This window comes from Mytilus californianus, unplaced genomic scaffold, assembly GCF_021869535.1.
Source record: "Mytilus californianus isolate M0D057914Y unplaced genomic scaffold, xbMytCali1.0.p SCAF_46, whole genome shotgun sequence".
In the NCBI taxonomy this organism is placed as follows: Eukaryota; Metazoa; Mollusca; class Bivalvia; order Mytilida; family Mytilidae; genus Mytilus; species Mytilus californianus.
The window spans coordinates 700372-724993 of NW_026262697.1; the positions used below are offsets into that span (position 1 = coordinate 700372).

The following is a 24622-nucleotide window of genomic DNA, read 5'->3' on the forward strand; positions in this document are numbered from 1 at the left end:
TTATCCTTTCTTCCACCATTGAAATGGGACCCATCTTAATATGTTTTTATCATTTGCCTAGAAGCTGTTTCCTCTGTTGTTGTAACAGTCCCTCTAAATGATCTGCTCGTTTCTGTGCTGCTTGATACTGCTGCTTGATCTGTGTTACAATTTCTTCTTTCTTTAAAATGGCATCTTTTACTCTATAATGTAAATGAAGAAATTGAATAAGAAATGGTTGAAAAATATTTTGTGTTAAAAGTTTTTTTCTTTCTTTACAATTGTATCTTTTACTCTGCAACGAAAATAATAATTAAGCTTTGCTTATTTATGTTCCCTTAACACCAAACAGCACATCGATACGGTAATTTGAAGAAATTCCAAACAATTAGTATGTCATTATTCTTATATCAGATTTTCTCGAGAGAGAACAATTATGTTTATTTAACAGATATCAGATTTTCCTGAGAGAAAAGAATTTCTTTTGTCTGACAGATATGGGATTTACCTGCGAGCAGATATCAGATTTACATGTGAGAAAACTATTACTTTTATCTGACAGATATCACTTTTACCAGAAAAAAAAAGAATCAGTTTCAGCAGAAAGATATCAGATTTACCTCAGATAAAAAATCAGTTTCAGCAGAATGATATCAGATTTACCCGAGAGCAGATATCAGAAAATTATTACTTTTATCTGACACATATCAGATTTCGATGAGAGAAAACAATTAATTTATCTGACAGATATCATAAAATTGAGAATAGAATTGGGGAAGGTGTCAAAGAGACAAAAACCCGACCAAAGAGCAGAAAACAGCCCAAGGCCACCAATGGGTCTTCAACACAGCGAGAAAATCCCACACCCAGAGGCGAGCTTCATGTTTACTTGATAGGAAATAATTATTTTTATCTGACACATATCAGATTTACTTAAAAAAAAAAATTTAATCATCTACAGACTAATTAAACCTCTTTTTTTTGGTATAAACTGACAGATTATCATGAGGTCAGACAATTTCAACAATGTTTACTTGTTAATCTGCTTGTAGCTCTTTAAAACACGTTTGAAAGGAATGTAAGATTAAATGATGAATCAGTAAATAAAACAAGTTCTAAAAAAATAACAGAAGTTTTAATACAAATCAATAACCAGCGCTCACATATATTTTGTTAATCATTTACAGGACTTCAAATAAATACAAATATGGGAGTGATGGAAAAGTTCAATAGTTCAACATTTTCTTCAGAAATGTCAATCAACTTGATACAAATATAAGTATGATTGTACCAAAAAATTTAACATAACAAGGAATTATCTAAATTAATTATGTGACATTTCTGAGTGTAAAATGAATAAGTAATAAAAATTTGTGTATGATATTCTCTTGGTATTATTTGTCCATTTGGGAATCTGAGGTCAAATAAATTTTTTTAGATTATCTTTGTTGAATATTTAAGAGATAACTGTATTGTAATAGAAGCTTGGCCTAAGCTAAACATGGGTTTTGCTGTCACAAATTGATGTAAAACGAAGCAAATATTGCTCACATGATATTCACCTCAAACAAGCTTATACCTGAAACTTATGTGAAAATTTTCTCATGAATTTCACGTAAATTGAGATTCACATGAATCTCACATAAACTTTACAAAAAAACAAAAATGGTATTTTTCATGTTTTTAATCAAATTTGAAAATGTTATTTGAATAACTTTATTTTGAAAATCTAGCAAAGAATCACATTCAAACTAATTCTTTGGGGGTATCTTCAAATTCCAATTAGGTATGAGGTCTTTTTCTGATGGCGTATCAGTGACTTCGAGATTAAGAACAGTGAATAAAATATAGATTCTTTACTTTTCAAATACATGTAGAGTCTTTATGCCCCACCTACAATAGTAGGAGGGGCATTATGTTTTCTGGTCTGTGCATCCATTTGTCCGTCCATCTGTTTGTCTGTTCCGCTTCAGGTTAAAGTTTTTGGTCAAGGTAGTTTTTGATGAAGTTGAAGTCCAATCAACTTGAAACTTAGTACACATGTTCCCTATGATATGATCTTTCTAATTTTAATGCCAAATTAGAGTTTTGACCCCAATTTCACGGTCCACTGAACATAGAAAATGATAGTGCCAGTGGGGCATCCATGTACTATGGACACATTCTTGTTGTGTCATGAATAAAGACACCATAAAAAAATAAAATACCAAATGATGTATCCTATACGGTTACACTGAAGCAGACATAATCCCGAAGAAAGGAGCATGAAAAAGAGGTCAATGTCAGAAAACAATAGTTGGGTGACAAGTTCTCATCAAGGACAACCTCCATATAAATAATGAATACCTTAGTTGAAAATGTGAATAAGACATCTATCTGTTTTGTAAATTGAAGTTTAATCAAATATTGTCAAATGGGGGACAATCTTTGTAAGTGAAACAGTCAAAAATGGAGATGTTAAAAGACATTTTAAAAGGGAGATGTTTTGGTAAAAACCTGTCTACAGGACAAGTTATTACATACAATGGGAGATAACTAGGTACAAACCAGTCAACAGGGGAAGTAACTATATACACAGCAACTTAAAAGGGAGATAACTAGGTACACACCTCTTATGAACCTCCTCCATCTCTTCATCTTTCTGTTTTCTTATTTCCTCTATATGTTCTTTTTGTCTATCCAGCTCTATTCTGTGTCTTGCCTTCATCTCTGACATTCCATTCTTCAGTCGTTTGTTTTCCTCGTCTGTTGTCACTAAACGATCTGCAAACTCCTGCCTGATGATATCAGAAACACGGTCTCGTTCCTGGTGCATTTTATCTGTTAACTATAAAGAATAACCATATTTATTTGTAAAGACCTGATTCTAATCATTTCAGTAACAATTAAACCAAATTGTTTAGGGAACAATGTAAGGTCCTTCTTAAAATCAGGTTTAAATGACCTAATAAATGAGAAAGATAAGATGAAAATGACATTTTCTTAGTAAATATGTGAGACAAAAATGACACACTGTGTTAAACAAGGTCAACTCTGATGTCACAAGATATGCTACTTTACTCTGATTTTGATTTTTACATGATTTATTGCAACTTTCTATGAATATAGAAGATGATAAGCTACTTCTAGTTCACACAAAGTCAACTTTAATGTCCATGGATGAATTTCATTATAATGATTTATAAAATGTATGGCTTCCATGTACTATTTCATTTAAATAAATGCTTAATAACTATTTTCATCATGCCCAAGATGATTTTGACATTTTCATTGTCACATACATCCTATTTCAATGCAAAAATGCTTCCTCAGAAAAATATGACACTTTTTTCCCAAACTTTTCTCATTTGACTAACCTTTTTAAGACTGGCAATTTCTTGATCTTTCTGTTTCAGTTGAACCTTGTAACACTCATTTTCACCATCAACTTCTGTAAGTCTTGCCTAAAAAATAGATAACAAAAATGTTTTTGTTGCTGCAAACATCATGATATATGTATGGAGACCATTAAATCTAAACATCATGATATATGTATGGAGACCATTAAACCAAACATCATGATATATGTATGGAGACCATTAAACCAAACATCATGATATATGTATGGAAATCATTAAACCAAACATATTTTTTTCAGTTCTGCCAATTATTTATTGGTTTTTCTATTTTTATCTGGTAAGAGATTAACGAAATCTAGATCTAATATCATATCACTGTAAGATTTGGATCCTCTGTCTAGTTTACTAGACAGCCTAGAATCTTACAGTTTGGAAAACTATCCTATAAAATTGAGAATGGAAATGGGGAATGTGTCAAAGAGACAACAACCCAACCAAACAGCAGAAAACAGCCGAAGGCCACCAATGGGTCTTCAAAACAGCGAGAAAATCCCGCATCCGGAGGCGTGCTTCAGCTGGCCCCTAAACAAAAATATGTATGCATTAATTGTTCACAATTTTTAAGATGAACAACTTGAAAGATAGCAGCACTGGTTTCAATTAGTTAGGATATTCTAATATTGTCTTATTATAATCCAGAAAAGTGTAAATATCAAAACTCAAAATGTTTTACTTGTCTGCTAAATATATGAGTTGGGTGGCATATTAAGGAGATATACTCATGAAATGTCAATAAAAACTTGCCTCCTGATAACCCCTATTATTGAAGAAGCATTTTATGAAACTAAGAAGATTTGAACAAGCAAATCAAATCTACAGCCTTATCATTCCATGTATTTCATATCAATACAGAGTATTAGTGATTTTCAACAAAACTTGTACAAAATTTTGGTACGCATAAAATCAAATAAATCTGTTCTTACATCAGGTTTCTAATCTAAGACATATAAATAACAGTTATGAATCTTTCCCTGACTATCATTGTGCCTGACTGAAACTTTGAACTCTGTGTTGTTCATAATGATAAAGGCCATCAATTAAAATGTTTATTTGTATAACGTATTAACTTCCCACCCATTATTAGACAGAACTTATCACAATATTGTCTCAAAGACATTCCCAGTAATTCAATATATATGTACCATTTAACTGATATGATAAATAAGGATTTAATGTCAGATTTGATTTCCTCCATTTATTGAAACTTTTATTCAAATAGTTAAAAGTGTTAAATATAAATCTACCAACAGATAGATTTATTTGATTGATTTATAATTTTACATGGATATAAATATTTACTTATATCCATTATCTAATCAAAATAAACTCACTTCAAATAGAATATATTAATAACATACAAAGATGGACTACAAAAAAATAATTAACTCTTGTTTGTTTTATAAAAAAAAAATTCATTAGAATAAAGTGTTCTTAAATTATATTTTTTAAAAAGTTTTATATAATTTTGATTTATATCAAATAATATTTACAAATAAATAAAACTAAATTTCAGGAAAAGAAAATTTTACAATTAAAGATATTTTTTTTTAATTTCCATTTTTACTGATAAGCTTTTAAACATCACATAAGAATTATACTTATAAATGTTAATTAATTGAAACAAAATCAAATAAAATACAACTTAAGAATAGGACATAGAGGACCAATCTTTTGAATATTATGTTGCAAAGATTAATGATATTCCTCAATATTTCCAAAAACTTTGTTCTCCATGACAACCATAACAACAAATATAAACAAATTACATGTGGTTGCATATAATTTTTACCATGCCTTTCCTGTCAACAGTTACCTTTTTTTTGTTACATTTGCCATGTCTTTCCTATCAATTTTACCTTCATTTTGTTATATTTGCCATGTCTTTCCTATTAATTTTGCCTTCATTTTGTTATATTTGCCATGTCTTTCCTATCAATTTTGCCTTCATTTTGCTATATTTGCCATACCTTTCCTTTCAACTTTTACCTTCATTTGTTATATTTACCATGCATTTCCTATCATTTTTTACCGTTATATTTGCTATGCCTTTCCTATCAATTTTTACTTTCATTTTGTTATATTTGCAGTGCCTTTTCTATCAATTTTTACCTGCATTTTGTTATATTTGACATGCCTTTCCTATCAATTTTTACCTTCATTTCATAATATTTGCCATGCATATCCCATCAATTTTTACCTTCATTTCGTTATATTTTTCTAATGCCTGTCGTTCAGATCTCTCTAAATCTTTCATTTCTGCCTCATATTTTTCTCTCAGTCTCCTAAAAAAATTAATTTATTTTATATAAATTTCATAAGTCTCATTAATTTGAAGATAACTATCATTGAAATTCATGCAAATTAAATACTAATAACTGTAAATTCTAAACTGATTATGATGTTTTTATTAGTGAAAATTGTGTTAGACTAAATTGGTTTAAAAAAAATAAAAAATTCTCACTTGAAAACTTGAAAGTATTATTTGCGTGTGGTATTTCTTGAGAAAACAATAATGAATCTCATATTTTGGTAAATTGTTCCACAATTGCAATAATAAATAAACACAAAAAAATCCAAATTTAAAATGCAAAATTTGCTCAGCCAAAAAATATTGATTATGCACTTATTGTGGCCAATCAAATGACAGCACACTGTTAAAATTTTGCTTTTAATCTGTACAATAACATACTTAATTCAATGTGCTGCATCATTTATTTCATCAACATTTTTTAACATTTAGTACCTAGTTTTATGTTCTGATGCTCGCTCTATATCTTCTCGAGTAGACGTGGCATCATCTTCCAGTTGTGTGATTACCATTTCTATTTCCTTGTCTCGTTCTTTTTTCACCTGCTCTTTCAATTCTCGTTCTTTTTGCACAACCCATGTTTCTTGCTTCTTCAAAAAATTTTGCTCCCAAGATTCTTTTTCTAGTTTTAACTTTTCTTTTATGTCTCTCATTTCATCCTAAAACACAGGTATAAACATAGGTATATATTGATTTTTGATTGGTTTGATATGAATAGTTTGATTAATTGATTAATCTGATTAGAGTTTTCACCAGAGATTGACACTGTACATCAGACTAATCTGATTAGAGTTTTCACCAGATATTGACTATATTGCTGTACATCAGACTAATCTGATTAGAGTTTTCACCAGAGATTGACTATATTGCTGTACATCAGACTAATCTGATTAGAGTTTTCACCAGAGATTGACTATATTGCTGTACATCAGTCTAATCTGATTAGAGTTTTCACCAGAGATTGACTATATTGCTGTACATCAGACTAATCTGATTAGAGTTTTCACCAGAGATTGACTATATTGCTGTACATCAGACTAATCTGATTAGAGTTTTCACCAGAGATTGACTATATTGCTGTACATCAGTCGAATCTGATTAGAGTTTTCACCAGAGATTGACTATATTGCTGTACATCAGACTAATCTGATTAGAGTTTTCACCAGAGATTGACTGTATTGCTGTACATCAGACTAATCTGATTAGAGTTTTCACCAGATATTGACTATATTGCTGTACATCAGTCTAATCTGATTAGAGTTTTCACCAGAGATTGACTATATTGCTGTACATCAGTCAGATTGACAAGCTAGTCATAATACATATAAAGATAATGACCACAATGGTCACCTTAAATGTTAGTCTTTTATTTTTTGGACAGAGCTCTTGGTTAACTCAAGCAAATTAATTTTCTCTATTTTCATAGATACTCCATATTGACATATGAATGGTCACTGGTACAAACTGACTAACTACTATACTATATAAGACCCACCCCAAGGAGTTGTTACAAAGGTTCTTAACCTGTAGAGAGCATGGCACTCTCTCTCTTCAGAAAGCATTGGATGTAATGTCCCCATTCTGACAGGACTTAGCTGAGAATTTATACATCCCACACAATCAAACAGACATACCATTTTGGCAAGGGTTTTGCTGCCAGAAGAAGACCAAGAGTGGCCATATTTCCCCAGTCACCCTTGGGATTAATATTGACCAATGAACAATGGAAATGAAGTCAAGGTCAGATGAAACCTGCCAGACAGACATATACAAATTACCATTATTCCATACACCAGATATAGTGGTCCTATTACTTATATTATTTGAGAAATGGCCCAAAATACAATAACTTAACATTGTCCAATGAACCATGAAGAAAGGTCAAGGTCAGATGAAACCTGCCAGACAGACATGTACACCGTACAATCATTTCATACAACATTTCGTGGGTATAGGTAAACCAGGATTTAAAGTTTTCAACGGAATTCTTATTTTCTATAGACTTGTATGGAGAATTCGGCAAAATCATGGAATCAAATATCAACAAAGATATAATTTTTCTTGATCCATGAAGATAAATCTACAGTTCAGCTGATCTATTGCTAAAAGTATCTGAAAAGAACATAACACTGATTACATACACCACATATGGTTTTTCTAGTTAGATACCGACTTGACTCCAAAAACTTAATCTTGATCACTGATCCATGAAATGAGGTCAAGGTCAGGTTATCCTGTGTGACTGACATTTAGACTTTACAAGGATACAAAATATAGGTATCCTTTAACTCATAATAAGTGAGTATTTCACATGACAAAAAAGCTACCATTTTTTTTTCAAGCAGTTGCTGAATCATGAAAATGAGGTCAAGGTCAATGGACATATCACAGACAGAAACTTTGTAACATAAGGCATCTGCATACAAGGTATATATCTCATTTACTACATATACTTATTATGTAAACAATAATCTAACCAATAATTTTATTAACACTTATTGAAAAAAGATATCAAAGTCAAAGCAGATCAAACAAATATTTGGTAATCATTATAATTAAAACCCATTTAATATAACAAAGGGGTGACGATTAGTTTAATCTTTCTCTGATGATCACCAAAGGGTGTAACAAATTTGTTCTAATTTAGAAACATTATCTTTGATATCTTTATCTGGGCAGAGTCTGTTTTTCAACTTTATTACGTAACTAAGTCCTGCAGACCAAAATATTTGCTCTGACATTACAGATGTGGTGGAAAGCATAGGAAAACTTCTCTGGTGCTTAGCCCGCCTCTTTTGGAGGAACTTTAAATGAAAGTTACCAAAAGTGTAAGCATAGGAAAGCTTCTCTGGTGCATAGCCTACCTCTTTTGGAGGAACTTTAAATGAAAGTTAACCAAAAATGTAAGCATAGGAAAGCTTCTCTGGTGCATAGCCCATCTCTTTTGGAGGAACTTTAAATGAAAGTTAACCAAAAGTGTAAGCATAGGAAAGCTACTCTGGTGCTTAGACCACCTCTTTTGGAGGAACTTTAAATGAAAGTTAACCAAAAGTGTAAGCATAGGAAAGCTTCTCTAATGCTTAGCCCACCACTTTTGGAGGAACTTTAAATGAAAGTTAACCAAAAGTGTAAGCATAGGAAAGCTTCTCTGATGCTTAGCCCACCTCTTTTGGAGGAACTTTAAATGAAAGTTAAGCAAAAGTCGTAAGCATAGGAAAGCTTCTCTGGTGCATAGCCCACCTCTTTTGGAGGAACTTTAAATGAAAGTTAAGCTAAATCAAGTTCAAAACATATTTTAATTTTGATCAATCAAACATTGCTATTTAACAGGTGCTCTCAATAAAAATGAATTTTACTTAATGAAGGCAACAACAAACCAATTAGTAAAGTATCATTTGGGTATTAGATACTCAGTACTACTGAGCAATACTCTGGTACTCGTTGAAATCGCTACTTTATACAAAGAGTTTACGTCACCTCTGTTGCCGCCGGATGGTAACCCTTATGTCTCACATTCTGCCACTTCTGTTGCATACAAGACAATATATTCAGATTCTATTTATTTACTGAATACAATCCATTAATAACTTAGAAAATGTATATGGTATCAAATCCAGTACCAATAGTTATAACAATAACATGCATAGAAAGCTTTTATGCAAGTTGACAAATATGTTGGAAGGAAACACGTAAAAAGTTAACCAAATAAAACTCAACTAAAATAGATAAAAGACATTTAAAAATCATTTTAAAAATACTGTAAAACTTACATAATGACAAAGTAAACAATGTAATAAGATATGTCAATTTTTCAAATACAAGATAAGGGACCAGTCATTTATTGTTTTATATCTGATGACATCAGGGTTATCGATGCATGTCTTATTATTAGCTTCATCATCAGTTAAATGAAATATTTGCTGTATTAAATTTCAACACATATTCAACATTTGCCTAGCTTGTATCGTATATCCCATGAATCTGATTGAAAAATGGGTTGCACGAATGTCAATTAATGTTTAAATTAAAGAGAGGTGAAAGATACCAAAGGGACATTCCAAACTCATGTCAAAAACAAACTGATAAAGCAATGGCAAAAATAAGAACTGTGCCATGAGCGTATGATACGCCCGTCGCTTTTTAAACCAATAAAGTTCCATAACTCCTCAATGTCATATCAGAATTTTATAAAAAAAACTAAAGGGAGCTTATTTTAATAGTTATAAACCGGTCACCAAAGTTTCATGAAAACTGCTCAAAGTATTTTTGAGTTATTGTCCGACATGTTGACGACGGACGGACAACCATATACCATAATATGTCCCGAAAAGGGGCGTATAAAAACGATAAACAACCAAAACAAACAACAGTATACAAAACACAACATTGAAAACTGAGGACTGTATGTAAGTTTTAAGTGTTAATTAATTCATTAATTAAACATCATATTTTATCAACACTTGAGTTGCATTTACCAGTAAGTGTTGTTAGTGCAACACATGCAGTCCTGATAAGTATATAACATTCTGGCAGGAGATGCTAGCTAGGGTAATAAAGGAATATTCATTTTGGTAAATAACACGACTAGAAAGTAATTCTAGGAATATCCAAGGGAAGTAGTGAAAACACATGCATATTTGTGCAAAACAAAGATAAAATTTAAAATAAATCTGAATAATCTTTATGGGAAATTGACCTCTGGAAAATATTCGTTGAGGGGGCAATAATTTTCCCCGTTTGGTTTTTGGCTATCTATAATTGTCAGATTGTATAACTGTTTTCAATGTAATATAAGAAAAAGCACATAAAAATGCCATTTAAGGGCAATAACTCTTGTACAAAGTCAATTAAGAGTTAAGTCATATTGGCATATTAATCTTTAACTTTCCAATTTCTGTCTTTCTATAACAGTTTTCAAGATCATAGGCAGAAATGTTGGAATTGTTAAAAAAAAAAATATTCATTTAAGGGAAATAACTCTTTTTAAAGAGTCAGCTGATGGCTTCAGTCATGAACCATTTTTGTAGATTCTGTGTGTTTACAGTTCTGTCTTTGATCTTATTGATTAAACCATCTGTACTGAAAAAAGATAGATGTCAACTTTCTTGGTATTTTTTAAATGTTACATTTTCTTATTTCATAGTTGTTTTCAAAAGTTTAGACAATTACAAGCATCGATCTCATCTCTTTTGTTTTATTTTTAGTCTCTGGGGACATCAGTACAAATTTGAAACAAGACATCCTTAAGATTATAATGACCAAGTTAAATTTTTATTTAACCTATGGTTTCAGAGTTGAAGGTTTTTAAAAGACTGCTTTGGATTATAACTGCCAAATAATAACAAAATCTCAAATTCGCCCTTTGAACAAACTAAAGATCCATAATTTTTCAAAAAGAAGTCTCTCTCCCCCACCCCACCCTAATAAAAAAAAATATATTTAAATCACTTCCATTTAGAATATCCACCAAGATTTTCATATTTGTAGTCTGCATCATACATTTAGAATATCCACAAAGATTTTCATATTTGTAGTCTGCAACATACATTTAGAATATCCACAAAGATTTTCATATTTGTAGTCTGCATCATACATTTAGAATATCCACAAAGATTTTCATATTTGTAGTCTGCATCATACATTTAGAATATCCACAAAGATTTTCATATTTGTAGTCTGCATCATACTGTGTGATTGTACAGACAAAGCCTCCCCTTGTGGATAAAGATGACAAAAATTTGTAAAGGGTTCTACAGAACCCTGTGATTGATGCTGAAAAAGAGTAATGTTACAAAAACTCATTCCATTTATAAGTAAAATAGATATTTTCTCTTCTGATGCTATTTCTTGATCTTGAAGAAGCTTATGTTCAAGATTTATAACATTAAATGAAAGTTTAATAGAGTTATCAATGTCTATATAATTTAATCCAAGACTATATGTAAATGTTAACCACAGACTTATCTTGAATGTTGATTCCACCAATGCTGGAAAGTACGATCGCTATGTCTCGCTTCAGCAAAATAAACAATTGTTCAATTGAAGTCTTCTGGTTCATTTCTTCATTGTAAATCAGATAAAACTGACTCTTCGTCGTTTGAATATTTTTTACATCACACAAGTTACATGAGATATAAACAAATGATACAACACCATAACTTACAGCATGCCACAGGTTACAGACACCAAAAAACTAAATTATTATTTTTGCCAGTTAAAATCTACAAATCTGTGTATACACAAAAACAACACCATAACTAACAGAATACCTTAGATAAAACAATAATTTATAGCTATAGCATGCCACAGACCTAAACAATATAATAACTTACAGAATGCCGTCTCTCTTGTTCTTCTCGACTTTTTTCGTATTCTTGTTTCATAGCTGTTAAAGCATGAGCATGACTATCTTCCAACTGTCGTTGAAGTCTATCTAACTCTGTTCTCTGTCGTGTCGCTTGCTGAGATACTCGTTCTTTCTCTTCCTGCACCTCGGCATGTAACCTCCTCCTCTGTTGCTGGTAAGCATCCTCTTCATTCTGTAACTCTTTCTCGTACCTAAATAAAGATATATATGTAGTAATGGAACAATATTAAAAATAGAGCTACATAATAGGAAAGTCACGTTATTGGCAGATATCATTCACAAGAACATATATAGCGAGTGCAACAAGGGCAAAGTTAAATATCTGAATTGGTCCGTTGGAAAAAATTTTAAAAAATGGCACATTTCAATTCAACACTTTATACATGAATCAAATGCCCTTATCAAAATGGTAGCTTAACAATCAATGCTAGGAATAGAATGTATCATGGTCTTCATGATTGGACAATGTTTCATATTCTACAACTGATACCTATTATACATGTAGTATGTGTTGTGTCCTTCAATCAGAGTTGTAAAAATTGAGATTTATTTTTTTCATTATCTTAACCAAATTGTATTAAAGGGAGATAACACTTGTATTTTAAGATCAATGAAATATGAATGTAAAAAGATTTGCCCAAACTAATAAGATATGTAAATGTAAACAGAAATGCCCAAACTAATAAGATATGTAAATCTAGCCCAAACTAATAAGATATGTAAATGTAAAAGGAATTGAACAAACTAATAAGATATGTAAATGTAAAAGGAATTGCCTTAAATAATCAATCTATTTATGATTTTTCACAACAACAGTTTAACCACAATGTTTATACCTTTGTTTACTAAGTTCCCTTTCTCTTGCACAAGCAGCCTCCTTTTCTTTAGCTAATTGATCCCGAAGTTCTTCTGTCATTTTAACATATCTCTGTGCTGCTCGCTCATCAGATTCCAGTAACTCAGCTTCATGGATCTGTTTGATTTTCTTAAACTCAGATTTATGTTTTGCAATCAATCTCTGAATTTCTGGTTCTAATCCCTTAACTGTCATTTCCTACAAAACACAATTCATTAAGAAATTATTTTTTTCAGAATTAAATCGTTTTCAAACTTTTACTTATTCAAAAGACACAGATATTAAAAACACAATGTATAACTTAATGCATTGACCCCTAATACCTGATACTGATAATCTTGACATTTCATTTCACGTTGTGTTTTCATATTACAATATTTAACATATAAAATTACACTTTCCCCAAGTCATCAAATTTTAAAAATTGCTTTGTAATAGACGACTTTCAAATAAGTGCACTTTCCCATAAATTTCCTATATCACAATGCTCATGTTATTACTTCATAGTAAGAGTTGATTGTTTTCGATGATGTTGTTTACGCAGATTGACCTCTGGTCAACCAGTGTATCTCATTCATAAAAAACAAATCGATAATGGGGTATATTTAAGTCATAAATTATGTGTGCATGTCTCGTCTGATTTAATTATCAGAGTCTTGATTTAACATTAAAAATTGAAAAGCATAAAACTGAGTTCTTCATACATGTTATTTATCAATAGTAATAATACAGGGGAAAGTAAGAATTGTGTTCCATTTTTATTTCTTATTCTTATGAAGTGAAAGGGTCTAACTTATCTGCTTTGTATGTGGTTATTTTTTGCCTTTTTCATATGTGTTTTGCTTTGTTTCATAATTCACTTACAGATATATCTTTTTGATGTAAACTTTTATTTTTATAAATGTTATGATTTAGATTTGTTTTCAATTGATTTTTATCTGTATACTGTAAAACTCCCCCCCCCCCCCCCCACACACACATCTATAACTTTTCTGTTTTACTAATTTATTTTCATGATCTTGATTTCTTTTTATATTAATAATTCATACTTGAATAATAAAAAATTGAAAATAATACTTTATAAATTGTATGAGTCTGAAGCACTTATCTGAATTTACCTCCATCAGGAACACTAAAAGCCAAATATAAGCCAAGTATAAGAACTAAAGCATGTGAATAGCATGTGTGTGACATAAAGAGACCTAATATCATAATAGCCAAATTCATTACTTCAATTATATTCTTACTTTCATCTAAAATCAAAGTTTGTCTCTGAAATGTCTAACTCATTTTTTGTTATTACCACTTACTTTAATCTTTTTAGTTTTATCTTCAATCCATCTTTCTCTCCTTAACTTTTCTGCTGCTTCATGCATGTCTTTCAGCTTCTGTGTTTCTAAACCATGTCTAGAATATTTCAAATTTTATTGTGAAATTAAAACAGAAATAACCAAATAATATAAATTCCTTTGATACAGCTTGTATATTTTAAATTCTGTCATGAATTTATAGTACCAAACATCCGCTAAACGGCTAGAGATCTGTAGGCATTAAGAAACATTGGTAAGGGGTTCTGTGGAACCCTGTGTCTCGCCTGCGACTGCTGCTGTCAGTATAAAAGTGTAATGTTGTCTTAACTAGAGGCTCTTTAGAGCCTACGTCGCTCACCTTGGTCTATGTGCATATTCAACAAAGGACATTCTCCAACATTGTAGAGGAGAATAGAATTCATAACAAAAATCTCTGTTTTGTTGATCTAGTATTGCTGATCATTTAGTCTGTTTAGTTTCTCTCTATCTTCTTTAGTTTTTGCTCAAAACACAAAAGAGGGTAAACAAATCCTCATTTAAGGGCAATCATTCCTATAAAGAGTGACAGTCTACTTACTATATTGACAAAATTTGACTTGTTACACCAAATATAGTAGACCTATTGCTTATAGTATCTGATATATGGACTTAACCACGAAAACTTAACCTTGTTCACTGATCCATGAAATGAAGTTGAGGTCAGATGAAGATGATGATGGTGGATGGCTGCTTAACGTCCAGCGGCAAATTGATATGCATATTCAGGACGAGATCATATTAATGTAATATGAATACTAACCCTGCTTTGTACTAGACCGAAACGCTGAGCCGGATTAACAGTTCGCAGGAAGACATGTCACCTTACCCGGACACATTATTCTGACTCTGAGCCGACCAGTCTTTGCTCTTACTCCTTAATGCTGCGTGCTTAGCGGTGAGGCAGTAAATACCAACTTTAAAGTCTTTTGTTTGACCCGGTCCAGGTGCGACCCCCACGACCTCCTGCACTCGATGCGAACACGCTACCATAAGACCACCGAGGCGGTTGAAAATTGTCTGACAGTCATGAGGACCTTGCAAGGTATGCACATACTAAATATAGTTATCCCATTACTCATAATATGAGAGAAATTAACATAACAAAATATCTTAACTTTTTTTTTAAGTAGTAATGAGCTCAAGGACAATGATAGATGGAAACTTCTTAACATAAGGCATCTATATACAAAGTATGAAGCATCAAGGTCTTCCACCTTCTAAAATATAAAGCTTTTAAGCAGTTAGTTAACACTGCGGCCGCCACCAGATCACTATCCCTATGTCGAGCTTTTTGTGACAGAAGTCGCAGGCTCAACAAAAATGAAAATAAATATTTTCAAATTATTTTACTGGATACTTTTTTTTTTGTCTTAAACAAACTTCTGTCCAAATTTCAATAAAATTCCATGCAGGTTTGACAAAGTTATTGATGTCTAAAAAAAACTTTAACCACAGACTAAACCGAAATGTTGATGCACCAAAAAAATCTAGGGTCGCTATATCTCGCTTTTGCGAAAAAATTCTGAAGGCTCGACAAAAATAGTCCAGACAACTGTTTAATTTCAGAATGATAGAACAGACATAGACTATACACCAAACCACTAAGTGACAGGTCATACAAATAATAAGCATAATAAAGTTAGAACAACGAAGAGGAAGAAACATTACAAAAACATCATGTCTTACTTTGTCTGAGAAAAGAATTAAACAATCATAGGGTCACAACTTCATTTTTGATGCATCTATTATACACCTTATTGATATTTAGTCCAATCCGGAAAAAAACAGTAATTCAGACAACTTCCTGTTTGGGTCAAGTGAAGCAAGAACAAAGGTCATCAGTAATGAGCTGAGGGCGGAAAATGTGTAGAAAGTGAACATTTTGAAATTTGTATAGTTATAATTCATTTTTTTAAACACAAATTAAAGTAAAAATCAAAGCGCGAAAGCGCTGTAAAGGCAGTTAATTACAGGTTGTGTGTATTTTTAGTCCAGTTATATCATTATCTTGCATAGTACATTGTACTTATCAGAGGTGGCTTTCAGTATTTAAGATTTAGAGTTCTCTAATGATATTGAACAAGTTTTATGAATGTCATATTCTGAGCACTATATGAAGGCGATTGTTCTCACTTGTTTATGAACTAGTGCATTATGTCCAGTTTGTACCTTTTTTTTCTATGTTTCTAGTCAAATACTGGTCCAAGGACACAGTTATCGTCCTTTGCTACAAATATAGTCCCTAGTGTGAACAGTGTATAACTTGCATTTTTTTTGGATACACTTTCCCAATTTATTTCTTGATATTTTATGCATGAAATATTAAGTAAGGGGATGAAATTACATGTTAAAAAAATTTGGGTGCTGAATCTTTATGTTAAGTAGTGATTTGGTCCAGTTAAAAAAGGTCAAAAATTAGAATGTCTGAAGCTGTCAAACTGAATTTTAACCCCCCTTAACACAGAATTGTCAATATTTTGAGTTAGAGCTGGTAGAAGTTTCTATAATTTTGATATTATTTGTATCAATAGTAGTACACTACACTGTAAAAATCTTTTTGTGATAGAGCAGGTGCGATTTTTTTAATTTGAATTTATTGTCTAAAAGAAATGCACTACGAAATAACTGTGTTCTCGGGCCTAAGAGATGAATTCCGTAAATGTAGATTCTGTACTTTGGCAACTTTCCTGAATGGTTTGCTGGTTTCAATTTGTCAAACTCAATAAAAGTAAAGGATTTACATCTTTGTTTGACAGAAATTCTGTTAAAATGTCCCATTTTGGCATTATACGGCTAAAATAAGCATTTTAAAGCAGTTTCCATTTTATGCCTAAGAGCCATGCTGACTTTCTATCTGACAGCTTTTTATGTTCCTGATATTTGTGTTTCTATGCTTAAATCAAATTTAATTAACCATTTGTGAACTCGGAATCTAGAGAAAAGAAGATTATCACAGAAAAAATGTGCAGAATATTTGTATTTATGTCCCTGGTTAAACGGCCTGTTTGATGTATGTGAAATGTGAAGAGCTTTGTACATAAAATCTGTAGTCCATCACAAATATTTCACTAAATCTGTAAAAAAAAACACTTTACAATGATCAGTACACCCTATTCATTTCATATGCTACCATAATTTTCTTCTTTAGGATAGTAAGTGGTTCAAATATATGCCAAATGAGATTAAAACTACATGCAAGTTTTCCATTGAAAAGTGAAAAACTGGTCATCAGACCATACTGTCTGCAAAAAAAATTTGAATTCAAGAGTCCTTTTGCAATTAGACTTCTTGTATCATGACATCTTAGCATAGAAATGAGCAAAAAGTAACAAATTTCAATTTCTTATAGCCTCTGTGTGCATTTTTATATGTAAAGATGGGCTACGGCCTAAATCGACTCTAAATAATTCTCAGTCTTACATGGCCTAAGACCATTTTATACTCATGTGGTATGCTTTTTGTAACTTTTCTTTACATTTAAAGTACATTTAATATATGTGGAAGAATAATGTATGGTTAAAAAACTTCAAAAACTTCAAATTGGTTGAAAAAAATGCATGTTTATGTAAGGCTTCCCTTAATTCGAAAATCTCTATTTTCAGGCACAGGCTCATATAAATTTGACTTTTGAATAACTGTAATAAATCTGATAAATCAAAGGAGTGTTCCGTTGCTTTTAATACTTATTATATTAAATTCAAGAGTATCTAAAAAGCAAATTTTTGCAATATTTAAATTTTTTAGGCCAAAATCTTGACAGTTGAAAATATTTGATTTAAACGTCAAAAATAAACCACCAAATTTCAATATTAAAATGGCCCTAGTTTCTATAATATATATCCTATGGCCATGAAACTTGGCCAACTATCTTATAATTGCATAAGCTTAGGTCATGCAAAGTTTTATTAAAATTGGTCAAGTCTTTCTATCCTATTAGGTCCAAGGACACAGTTATCGTCCTTTGGTTTTCGTTGTCTACAAATATAGTCCCTAATGTGAACAGTGTATAACTTGCATTTTTTTTGGATACACTTTCCCAATTTATTTCTTGATATTTTATGCATGAAATATTAAGTAAGGGGATGAAATTACATGTTAAAAAAATTTGGGTGCTGAATCTTTATGTTAAGTAGTGATTTGGTCCAGTTAAAAAAGGTCAAAAATTAGAATGTCTGAAGCTGTCAAACTGAATTTTAGCCCCCCTTAACACAGAATTGTCAATATTTCGAGTTAGAGCTGGTAGAAGTTTCTATAATTTTGATATTATTTGTATCAATAGTAGTACACTACACTGTAAATATCTTTTTGAGATAGAGCAAGTGCGATTTTTTTAATTTGAATTTATTGTCTAAAAGAAATGCACTACGAAATAACTGTGTTCTCGGGCCTACTGTTTAAAATAGTTTGGCATTTTCTTTTAAGTAATTAGTAAATGTTATCAACTGTATTTTATTCAACTTTGCAAATGTGGTTTGTTACTGGTAAGTACAATGTATGGATGATAGTTGTTTCATTGGCAATCATAATACATCTCCTTATTTATATAATGATCTATATTCAACGACCTCAGGTACAAAAAAAATGTATGTAACTAAACTATGATGGGAAACCTTTGACTTCTTTCTATAATATAAACTTTTGATTTGGTACCATAGAACTATGTAGAATAAATGTACATTGCAACATGTCAACTCTTTCAATGACAATACTTTTTTTAGAAACTATAACTCCAAGCAAAATTATATTTCCAAGTATAAAGTAATTTATGAATGAAACAAGAGTGCACACGCTGAAATGTCTCGCCTTCTTTACTAATCATTGATATTATGTTGATAGTCCTAAATATAAAGCTTTATTACAACTGTCACATAAACTTAACATTAACCAAGTAAACTAAACATTGACCAATGAACCAAGAAAATGAGGTCAAGGTCAGATGAACCATGCTAGGCAGGCATGTACAGCTAACAATTCTTCCATACAACAAATATAGTTGACCTATTGCTTATAGTTTAAGAAAAACAGACCAAAACACAAAAACTTAAAACTGAGCAATGAACCTTGAAAATGAGGTCAAGGTAAAAAAAAACCTGCGTGACTGACATATAGATTATAAAATATTTCCATACACCAAATATAGTTGAACTATTGCATATAGTATTAGAAAAAAAGACAAAACTCAAAAACTTAACTTTGACCACTGAACCGTGAAAATGAGGTCAAGGTCAGATGACACCTGCCAGCTAGACATGTACACCTTACAATCATTCCATACACCAAATATAGTAGACCTATTGCATACAGTATAAGAAAAACAGACCAAAACACAAAAACTTAACTATAACCACTGAACCATGAAAATGAGGTCAAGATCAGATGACACCTGCCACTTGGACATGTACACCTTACAGTCCTTCCATACACCGAATATACTAGACCTATTGCTTATAGTATCTGAGATATGGACTTGACCACCAAAACTTAACCTTGTTCACTGATCCATGAAATGAGGTTGAGGTCAAGTGAAAACTGTCTGACGGGCATGAGGACCTTGCAAGGTATGCACATACCAAATATAGTTATCCTATTACTTATAATGAGAGAGAATTCAACATTACAAAAAATCTTAACTTTTTTTTCAAGTAGTCACTGAACCATGAAAATGAGGTCAAGGACATTGGACATGTGACTGACGGAAACTTCGTAACATGAGGCATCCATATACAAAGTATGAAGCATCCAGACCTTCCACCTTCTAAAATATAAAGCTTTTAAGAAGTTAGCTAACGCCGCCGCCGGATCACTATCCCTATGTCTAGCTTTCTGCGACAAAAGTCGCAGGCTCGACAAAAAGGAGTTCTTAATTAAGTAATAAACTGATTCGCTGAGCGCAGCTGCATACACCCACAGAGGTCCAACCCTGAACAGTTGGGGCAAAAATGGACACAATATTCAAGCTTGATACAGGTCTGAATTTGGATTGTAATTAAATATTTGACATATTGTAGTTTCTGAATAAATGTAGTCAAAGAACTTGAAATCGGTTATATGAATTGAATTTATATTCAATTAAAGATTTCTTGCTGTTGTGCAATACACTGTGCTGTTGCGCAATACTTAATAAATCTGTTGCCAGACTATAAACAAATAAAGTTCAATTTCTTCTCAATGTCATATTTGAAATTTATGAAAATCAATAGCTATAAATAATTCACCAAAGTTTCATGCGAACTGCTTAAAGCATTTTTGAGTTGTTGCCCAAAAACTGGAAAATCCCCCCTTTTTAATGAATAAAACCCCATAACTCAGAAATGTAAAATGTAAAATTTATAAAATTCTAAAGGGAGCTTACGGATTGATAATTTAGTCTTAGATGCAAGATTTTTTTATCAGTTGTTTGTGGCTTTGAACTAGCTGTCAGTAAATGCGAGTACTCTCAGATCTGTACTTAGTGTCTTTTTGTTGTTTGGATGTACAACTACCCGGCCACGTCCACTTGTATTTGTATTTATCCATCTGATGAGTTAAGCCTCTTTCAACTGATTTTTATAGTTCGCTCTTATATTGTACTGTTACACCACTGTCCCAGGTTAGGGGGTGGGTTGGGATCCCGCGAACATGTTTAACCCCGCCACATTCTGTATGTACATGTATGTGCCTGTCCCAAGTCAGGAGCCTGTAATTCAGTGGTTGTCGTTTGTTTATGTGTTGCATATTTGTTATTCGTTCATTTTTTGTACATAAATTAGGCCGTTAGTTTTCTTGTTTGAATTGTTTTACATTGTCATTTCGGGGCCTTTTATAGCTCACTGTGCGGTATGTGCTTTGCTCATTGTTGAAGGCCGTACTGTGACCTATAGCTGTTAATTTCTGTATCATTTGGTCTCTTGTGGAGAGTTGTCTCATCGGCAATCATACCACATCTTCTTTTTTATATTTACATCAACAGATATAAACAATTCACCAAAGTCAAGGTGAGACAACAAAACTTAGTTGTAAGATCTCTGAAATTTTTTACACGGTACAAGTTTTTCTAATTGTTGGTGACAGTAACACCTGTAACTGCTTAACCCATTTCTTATGCACTTTGGTTCGATAAACTCACTGAATATCATACCACATCTCCTTATTTTTATATGCATTACAATTTACATGTGCATGTAATTGTAAATAATATTTATATATATATATATCAGAACAAACTTCATTGCGTCACTTTTATTTATGCATCCTTTGGCACAATACAAGTTCTAAAATTACACAACATAAAACAACTAAATGTTATTTCAGATGAAAGTTTTGTTTCAGTTCCATTCATAGGATTTATTAGAATTTGGTATGTTTTGCCAAGTCCAATAATTAGCTCTATGTGCACGTGTTAATTGGAGACTTTTCTATCCCGTATAAGAGTTTTGGAACTAATTCTGTTTCTTTTTTTGAAAAAAGTGAGCAAACAAATCTTGCACATTTAAACCTTTGTCTGCCATCACACTGTCACCTGGATCACATAATTGAACTATTCTACATCTTTCAACTATTTCACAGTCACTGGTACAACCAACATACATGTATGCATTAGAGACATAGTTGACTAAACCACCAGGTGTCTAACATACAAGTATTTTCAGTGTTTCTGTTTTTATATGATGAAAAGGTTGCCTGAGCTCTAGGAGCTTTAGGTTTTATCACGGGATATTCTGTGCTGTCAATAATAATCCAAGTTGTAGGAAACTTTAATTTGAAGTTGGATGGCGAAAAATACCTGACTAAACCACTAAATGGCCAAGTGTTAGCCTCACGCCACTGTTTAGACATAAAAACAATCCATGTTTACACAATATTCTTAACACTAGTTTCAATCTAGAATCTAGACAGTTCAAAGTTGGTTGTATAATGCATCAATTTCATCAAAGTCATAAAAAAACTGATTTTCAAATGACACCCTATCAATTTGAAAATATATGTATCTCAAACAATGTGCTGTTGGACCAAGTGTGGTCAAAACAAATAAAAATTTAGTATACAACTCTAAACCGGTATAAAAATGCATGGCTGTGTCACTTGTCTTCATTTCAAAATTCTCTGCTGAAAATATAGGCATTGATGGTGTTTGCGTAATTCCATCTGTGAAGCTCAACATTAGCTCGGCAGTTGGTGGTGGACAGTCATAAATCCTGTCTGCAGTATGAATTACTTCTTCAGGAAAACCAACTTTACAATCAAAACTTTCCTCTAGATTTCTACTACAATATTCATCAAGTTTAGTTCTTTTGTTTTCACAGGAAACTGCCCTGATTTTTCTTTTTGCGGACGATTCAGTCTCTTGCTTGGTCCAGGAAAATAGGCTGGGATTGGCAGTAGACTTAAGTCTCTGTATGGTGGGTTTGTGCCCTGAAAAATGTTATAAAACATTAGTTTTTTGATAATTAAATGAACTTCCATTAGTAATGCATACTTTGTACAGAAGCAAGTTAACTCGTACCATTGTAAACTCGTACCAACGTAAACTCGTACCACTGGGAAGTCGTACCAATCAGAACTCGTACCATTAAAAATATATTCAAAAATACGAAAGTTTTATGATTTTTTTTTTTGGTAAACTAAATAAAAAAAGTTGAATTACTTGAATTTTATACTAGATTTTAATGAAAACTTTGACAAAAATACGAATGTTTTATGATTATTTTTTTTTAAGCTTTATACAAAAAATTAAAATATCTTTGAAATTTATACCAGATTTTAATGAAAACTTAGACAAAAATACGAATGTAATTTCTTAATTACCATGCTAATAAATATATTAAATTCCTTTGATTGTGTGATTATTGGTTGATTATTAACTAATCAACTTGTTTTTTTTTATCTTTAACTAATCAACTTGTATAATCATATAAGCATGGTCATATTCTGCTGAAATGTGCTGAATATTGTATAAAAATAAATTTCATACTTTCTAACTGTTGGTCATAAACAATTTTAAACCTTTAAAACACAATCAATAAATTCTTTCATTAAATAAAATTCCTTTTAGAAACAATAGAAAAATACCCAAATCTATTCAATGTTACTGATTTGGAATGATTAAAAATTAAATCAAATAGTTGTCAGTAAAAGTTTAAAAAAGAGTCTATTCAAGGGAGACAACAAAGCCAATCTGTCACGGTTTACTCTATCCAATTAGACAAGGAAAATTAGCTACAAATTGGTTATTGTAATTTCAAATTATATACATTTTACAGACTTAAGAGGTATTGAGTGAAATTAAAGTATATATTCATCATTAAACACCATTTGAATGCATTTAAATAAGTTGGTACGAGTTTACAATGGTATGAATTTACCGTGGTAAAAGTTAGCAGTGGTACGAGTTTGCATTGGAACGAGTTTTTGTTTAGTGGTACGAGTTGACATTGGTACGAGTTTACAATGATACGAGATAACTATAATTCCTTTGTACTCGTAACCTGGCAAAATATTAACTAGATTTATTCATTACAATCTGGATAAAACTATGTTAGCCTGATTCAATGTACATCAAAATGTATGTTATGTAAATCCAAAGGACAAACAATGAGAGACGTATGCAACAAACATACATTGTTTGTACCTAAATAACTATAATATAGATGAGAGCATGTCATTCAGATTGTTTTGTTCCTGTTAACATTGTCGTTGATATTTTTCAAGAAAGTCTATGAGGCATAGCTTATGCATTCCTGTCATTACTACATAAGCATAATTACTGCTAAAATAATTCTCAGTATGATATACCTCTTGTAAGTAATCATTATAATTGTAGCAAGCACCAAAAAATCTCAAACAGATCACATTGAATCGTAATCCAAAAAATTATGACGTCTTGAATTAACCACCCCCTTTTATTCTAAAACGATAATTGCGGTTGTAAACAGACTTTGGTTTATTCGCATGGCGATTACATATATAACTATATATTTTAAAAAGAAAATAGAGTTTTACCATGAATAGTTTCCTGCACGTAGTCTTTTTCAGTAAAATGTGCCTTGCAAACAAAAGCTGATTGAGATGGACTCCACGATTTCATCGTGTTCTCGTCCAATCTGCGAATGGGCCATGGCGTTGTTCCAACTTTTCCTTCTTTTTAAGTCATATGGAAATGCATGTCCTCCTCTTAAATGACATCCAGGTACACAACAACAAGTACTTGGCATCGTTAATTAAAAATGCAACTGTAACAGTTGCACAGTGCAGAAACCGGAAGTTGAAGTACAGGATCGGCTACCACGGCGCCACCTATTCAGGAACGATAATTTGCTACTTTATATAATTGCGAAATAACAATAACGTTAGACGTGTTCGCGTGCATAAACAGAAATGCGCTTTAAA

General features: G+C 31.7%; 2 protein-coding genes across 3 annotated transcripts in view; both read right to left on the reverse strand.

Annotated features, from left to right (window-relative positions):
* Positions 1-24622, reverse strand: part of LOC127699999 (centrosomal protein of 131 kDa-like) — a 48139-nt gene continuing 23517 nt past the window's right edge. For both annotated transcript variants that reach the window (XM_052203426.1, XM_052203427.1), the window contains 8 exons: positions 14219-14315; positions 12889-13106; positions 12018-12243; positions 6121-6344; positions 5575-5659; positions 3336-3422; positions 2589-2806; positions 1-182 (listed from right to left, as the gene is read on the reverse strand). In XM_052203426.1, coding sequence (XP_052059386.1) covers positions 50-182; positions 2589-2806; positions 3336-3422; positions 5575-5659; positions 6121-6344; positions 12018-12243; positions 12889-13106; positions 14219-14315 — 1288 coding nt within the window. In that variant the 3' untranslated portion in view covers positions 1-49. The remainder of the gene's footprint in view (positions 183-2588; positions 2807-3335; positions 3423-5574; positions 5660-6120; positions 6345-12017; positions 12244-12888; positions 13107-14218; positions 14316-24622) is intronic.
* On the reverse strand, positions 21461-24570 carry LOC127700000 (uncharacterized). Its single transcript, XM_052203428.1, has 2 exons — positions 24236-24570; positions 21461-22648 (listed from the first exon to the last, which is right to left on the reverse strand). Exons 1-2 carry the CDS (start codon positions 24318-24320, stop codon positions 22134-22136), a joined length of 600 nt encoding a protein of 199 aa, XP_052059388.1. The 5' UTR covers positions 24321-24570; the 3' UTR covers positions 21461-22133.

Excerpts from the sequence above, each read along its gene's own strand:
- LOC127700000 (XM_052203428.1), bottom strand. The coding sequence starts at position 24,320 with ATGAAATCGTGGAGTCCATCTCAATCAGCTTTTGTTTGCAAGGCACAT. Across the intron at positions 22,649-24,235 it reads CGTGCAGGAAACTATTCATG|GGCACAAACCCACCATACAG; the intron begins GTAAAACTCTAT and ends AACATTTTTCAG.